Source organism: Scomber japonicus, chromosome 9 (genome assembly GCF_027409825.1).
Source record: "Scomber japonicus isolate fScoJap1 chromosome 9, fScoJap1.pri, whole genome shotgun sequence".
NCBI lineage: Eukaryota > Metazoa > Chordata > Actinopteri > Scombriformes > Scombridae > Scomber > Scomber japonicus.
Window position 1 is genome coordinate 35,591,995 of NC_070586.1, and position 6,130 is coordinate 35,598,124.

General features: G+C 40.6%; 1 protein-coding gene across 1 annotated transcript; it reads right to left on the minus strand.

The window, feature by feature from the left end:
• Positions 1–1,296: 1,296 nt before the first annotated feature.
• On the minus strand, positions 1,297–5,137 carry si:dkey-90l8.3 (LIM domain transcription factor LMO4-B). The gene is made up of 5 exons (XM_053325820.1): positions 4,926–5,137; positions 3,887–4,125; positions 3,666–3,762; positions 3,170–3,328; positions 1,297–2,194 (listed from the first exon to the last, which is right to left on the minus strand). The coding sequence occupies exons 2-5, from the start codon at positions 4,099–4,101 to the stop codon at positions 2,186–2,188; spliced, it is 480 nt and encodes a 159-aa protein (XP_053181795.1). The 5' UTR covers positions 4,102–4,125; positions 4,926–5,137; the 3' UTR covers positions 1,297–2,185.
• Positions 5,138–6,130: the final 993 nt, after the last annotated feature.

The following is a 6,130-nucleotide window of genomic DNA, read 5'->3' on the forward strand; positions in this document are numbered from 1 at the left end:
AAGTCTGGTTGTTAGAAAGAGCTGCTGGTTGACAGATCAGCATCAGAAAGAAACTGGGCTAAAGCAAGGCAGCCATCTTGGATCTATATCACAGGAGTGTCTGGGCAAGAAGAAGGCTTTGCCAGGCCTCTTCCTCTTCATCATGAGCATGTAAAAATATCCTGGCATCATCTTGTGTCTTCACACAGTGTGAGGTGGAGGAGCTCAGGCAATTACACTCATCTGCATGTGTTAATATGATTAATTAGCAGGAATAAACACTTTCCTATGACACAGGCTACATGGTGAGCCACACACCTGCAGAAGCTCTGATAAAAGACAACGCCTCATGGCAAAGAGCCTTTTCATGAGACCTGCTAATTGGCATCTGAAAACGTTCTGGCTAATTAGGAAAAGGCAGATGAGGCTTGATTAGTTTGAATGCAAAGTGTAACTTGTGGTGCGGTGGGACTCAGGAATGTGCCGAGGTTTTATTTCTTCACCATCCCGATACAAAGATAATTGTAATTGTGATCATTTGCATACGTTAATGAATTTGCGTGACGCTTCTTGATCAGACGTGGAATAAATAATTGATGCAGTATCAGCACCTACCATGACAAGTGGGACGTTTTGAAATAGCTAAGCGCATTAAGGTGCAAGTTTGATGGCTGCCATGCTCCCAGGCAAGGTGTGAAAGTAGAGCAGATGCTATCTTCTGCTTCCTGCACGCCGCGTACTCGGCGCCGCTATCACACTGAAAAACCTACCATGGAATGCTGAGACTTAAAGTTTTTACATAGCTTTTTTTTTTAAAGGGCGAGTTACAGCAAATTAAGACACGGCTTGGAAAAAAAAAAATCAGAAGCCATGCAGAGAGCGGCGGAGAACAAAGAGTCATGATGGGAAACAAACTAGGCTGTGTGGGAGCTTTAATTGGAACATGGTAAACAGTAAATACATCAGATTGTTTCAAATGCCCTGGATATAGAGGGGGCCACTCCCCTTTAATTAGCCTGCTTTCAGATTAGGCTTTATTAGAGGCAGGCTGCAGGCAGCCAGCCACCGAGCCAGTCAGCCACGGGATGTGCCTCAAGTTCAGCCTCCCAGGAGCTCCAGCAGAACAGATACAGGGCTCATGTTTAATTGCTTCTGTAAATGGTCAGAGCTCAAGCCCCCTAATTCCATTCCTCAGGGTAATCAGGCATGTTTTCACCATACAGGGCTAAAGAGAGAGAGAGAGGGGGGGGGGGGGGGGAGACAGCCACATCCACCATTGCTAGGTACCATGCAACACAATGCCACTCTAATGCCGCTTTCAAGGGGGGGCTTGGAAATGACCTCAGCTCAGCTTGGTGACATGTTAGAGGAAAATCGTTTTAATAGGATTTTAGTTTTTTTTTTAAACTCCACACATTGAACAGGCATCTGATAAAAGAAATAAAACTCTACAGAAGAAAAAAACAACAAGACCTTCAACTGGATCGTTTCAGTTCTTCTTTGTGTGCAGAAATCACAGCTATCAGCCACATTTAAGATTTTTCCTTGAGTGCTTTAAAAAAAAAGGAAAAGTTTCCGGTGCAGGTTCGAGTCTCACTTCTGACAAGCAGTGTTTTTTTCCCCCTACAACTGAACATTTTCACAGACCCACCCACATGGATTCTTGCACCTATCACCTATCACCTATCAATTTTATATTCAATCCCCCCCAGTGTGTAAAATCTCAGTTTAACATATACAAGAGAGAGAGAGATGAAGAGTTCTTTAAAAACACTGACGCTCAGGGGACAGAATGCAAAGCTCTGAGTTCATCTTCACTGCAGTCCATCAAATGTTCATTCGAGCATCTTTTGTTCCTTCTTCTGGTTGATGGCGTAAGCTTTCATCATCATCACCATCATCATCATCATCATCGTTATTGTCCTCCAGCTTTCTCTTAGTCCATGAAGGAGCCTTTTTCCACACATTCTGGAAGTCTCTGCATGATGTACGGACCACTTTAAAACATTGAACACAACATAAACTCTTTACGCGCTGTATAGAGTGTGTGATATGGTGACAGGAGACCAGATCTCTGTGAGAAACGGCATCCTCTCCGAGGAGGGGGGCGGGGCAGCGATGAGAATCCACAACAACGGCGATAGTAGCAAGAGGAGAAGAAGAAGAAACAAAGATTGGGAGAGGTGAGGCGAGGCGTTTCTGCTCCTCAGCATACCTGCAGAGAGGACACGAGAGAGGGACATGGTTCATGTTTTTATCTAGATACAGTCATGTTTCTGTTTCCTAACCTATAACATACACAAATAAAATATTATCTATAGTATAACATCCATATGTGGGATAATTCATCTAAAAACTAAATACAATATAACCCAAATGCCACGCTATGTTTGCAGCACTGTTATGTTCTTATATATTCTAATGATTACTTATTATTATTACTAATGCATGAACACGTAAGCAGCATTTTAATGGTGCTTTATGGTATTAAACTATTTTACATCTTGTCGAGCAGTTTGATGTGAAACATATTATGCAATCTGATGATATATGTGTGTATGAAAAAGATCATGTGTACAATAATAATAATTTGTGACTAAGCATTCAGATAAATGTAATGGAGTAAAGGTACAATATCAAGTGGAGTACTTGAGTGAATGTACTGATAATATAGTTACCAACATGTTAACACAATAATGTAGTTATAATCAACCGATGATAACAATAGATAGAATAAAATACAGTTGTAATAATATAAACTGTGTCCTGATAGGAGAAGTTAGAATTGCTGACAAATATTGTACATACATGAATGTATCCAATGTTTTTAAATATGATTACAACTACATTATAATGTGTTATAAACTTTTTATTAAATCCTTATTTTTAAGTCCTAAATAGGGTAACCCAAAAGCCATTGTTATATTCCACCACTGCTGTTTATTATATTAACTCCATTTTCTTTCTCCAATGTTTCAGCTTACACATTACATCGCACCTCACTCATGTTTTTAACCTCTCTGCTGCATATTTTTCCCTTCTTATTCTAAAAGCATGCCCTGCTATGATAGCAGCTGCCAGCAGTCAACATTTTATCATTAGCATTAAAGCATAATGCTGCTTGTGTAAGGAGAATGTACACTCTGCTTTGAAAACTAGTGACATGTCAGTAACGCCTTTATTTATTTACCTTCTGGTCTGTCAGCACGTTGCTGCTCTGAAGTGGGGGCAGGTGGCTGTTGAGCAAGGCAGCGCCGGGTCTGTCGTGCTCGCAGAAAATTGTACCGTTGATGTAATGGAAGCGATCGCCAGGCATCAGTCTGTTTCTACAGGTGGCACAGCTGAAACACTGCAGGGAGGAGCACAATGGAACTATGGGTCAGACATGAAAGTGGAGTTAATCACTAAAGCAGGTTGATATAGAGTAGATATATCAGCTTAGAATGAACCTCTGTTTTCTATTTTAAAAAAAAACACAATTAAAGCTCTTAAAAAGATGTCTCAAATACAGTTAAAAAGTGAGGATATGTGTTTGAGGCTGGAACAAAAAGGGCATTTCCTCTCTCTCCTGATACTGTGGGGACATGTCTTCCTGTCTGACTTGTCTCTCTCCACCAAATCCCAGAAGTTTCTGTCAAACAAGCAGTGGGAGATCAAGCGCACTGATGTGAGATCTGGGGATTTACCTTGAGGTGGTAAACATTTCCCTGCGCCCTCATCACCATTTCGTTGGCTGGGATCGACTGGCCGCAGGCGCTGCACGCCCCGCTGTGCCCGAACAGTCTGCAAACACAACAACACAGATTGCTCAGTCTGTACAGCTTCCAAAAAAAAAAATCTAAAAGCGGCCGCTTCCTCTCCTCCATCCTCCTCTTTCTCCTTCCTCTCCAAACGCAGTAACCCTCACCTGATGTAGTCGCTCCGACACAGAATCATGCCCCCTTTGCTGTAGCAGGTGGTACCGATGTCCCCCAGCTGGGCCTGGCAGCAAGAGCACTTGAGGCAGCGAGTGTGCCAGTAACGCTCCATGGAGAAGAGCAGGAAGCGGTCCGCGATCTTCCCCCCGCATCCTGCGCACGACCTGGGGGCCGGCGGTACGCCTGACGCTTGGCTGTTCACCATACTGATGTGGGCCCTCAGCAGCTCCTGGGCACACAAGCAAGAGAGAGAGAGAGAGAGAAAGAGAGCGAGAGAGAGAGAGAGAGAGAGAGAGAGAGAGAGAGAGAGAGAGAGAGAGAGAGAGATAAGACAGGTGTAATGTTATTTTACACTTATCTCCTTTTTAAGATAACATGTTAATTCATTTTAAGGCATGTGCAAAAATGAGTCATTGAAAAAAAAAGGGGGGGGGGGACTTCTGTTTCTACTTGTGATCACCTTGGAGTAATTACATGAGGTCTTAACTACACACCTCTTTATATTTAACACACACACACACACACATACACAAACACACCAGCCATTTCCACTCACGCTGACACAAATCTACACATGCCTTTAAATAACAAGCTTGTAAGAGCCCAAACACTAAAATACAGAATACATGAAATTCACTGCTACTCTGTTTAAATGTATGCATGCAGCACATTAAAATGTTAAATATGTTAGATTTTTTCTCTTTAACCTTCAGCTTCTGTAAATCAAAAGTAATGCTGTTATTGATATGACAGCAGACTGAGAGAATGGGCAGCAGGCACTAACATTATGTCAGACTGTACTTTGACGTGAAGAAGAGGAAAGTCACCAAATGGGACTTTTGGAAGAGTGCCTGAATGTAACTGACTAAATGTATTAATGGAAGCATTATAAAAGTATTTCTTTTTTCTCTTTTTTTACGTTGGATGTATTTAACTTTAAATAACATGTAAATATGTTTAAGCTTGACAGAAACGTTACAGGAATAACAAAGCTTTATCATGACGTGAGAAAAGAAAGAGATATGTTACCTTGTCGAGCCCAAGCTTTTTCCTCCTGCGTTCAAGTTTGACACGGTGTGAAAAAAAAAAATCACAATAACCGCCACACACACACACACACACACACTCAGACACACACACACATTCTCTCACTCACACACGCACACTTAGACTACACACATTTTACTCTCCATAGCTTTCCAGAAGAAAAAAAAAAGGCGAAGCGACACAACATTAAGCCCGGGACGCTAATAGTTGAGCAAACTCTCTCCGACATCCAGCTCCGGTGATGAATGGTTAGCCTACATGTAGCCGTGAGGAGGAGACGTGACGCAGCTCCTCTTCCCTCTCCTCTGTGTGTATGTGTGTGTGGGCGTGTATGTATGTGTGTGTGTGTGTATCTGTTACAGCTGTCCGTCTATCAACATGCCTTCATCTCTATCAGCGACACTATTCATCAAATTGCGCAAGGAGCTATTTAAATTGCCGAGAGGGGACGCAGCCGACGTGACGCGCGTGGCAGCCAATAGGAGAGCAAGGGGGCGTGTCCGCAGTCACAATGATTTATGAGTTTATAGTGGCTCGTTAATATGCACGTTCTCTCCCAGAGGGCCATCACACAGCATGTGAGGGATCAACATGGAGAAAAACACACAGAATAATACATGATGCTAACATGTGTGTATAGTTCACAGGCCTCTATGAACACAGTAGAGTTAATGGATGAATCAGAGATAAGTTATGAAAAAACACACACAATGTGCAGAATTGTTTAAATAGGCCTAAATCAAATTATTTAAATTGCTTTTATGTGGACTGCACTGTTTGTTTAATCTGGTTGACCTGAAAATAACTTATTCAAAATATATATGTATGTACATGTATGTATGTATGTATATATGTATATATGTATATATGTATGTATATGTGTATGTATGTATGTATGTATGTATGTATGTATGTATGTATATATGTATATATGTATGTATATATGTATGTATGTATGTATGTATGCATGTATGTATGTATGTATTTATATTTACTTCATTTTATCTATCTATCTATCTATCTATTTATCTATCTATCTATTATTTAATTGATTAAATTTATTCATTTTTGTATTTATTTATTTTAATTGACTTAATTTTATGTATTTATGTATTTATTTATCCATTCATTTACTTCATTTTATGTATTTATTTATCTATGTATGTATTTATTAATTAATTTTCATC

Excerpts from the sequence above, each read along its gene's own strand:
- si:dkey-90l8.3 (XM_053325820.1), bottom strand. The coding sequence starts at position 4,101 with ATGGTGAACAGCCAAGCGTCAGGCGTACCGCCGGCCCCCAGGTCGTGC. Across the intron at positions 3,763-3,886 it reads TGTCGGAGCGACTACATCAG|ACTGTTCGGGCACAGCGGGG; the intron begins GTGAGGGTTACT and ends TTGTGTTTGCAG. Across the intron at positions 3,329-3,665 it reads GAAATGTTTACCACCTCAAG|TGTTTCAGCTGTGCCACCTG; the intron begins GTAAATCCCCAG and ends TCCTCCCTGCAG.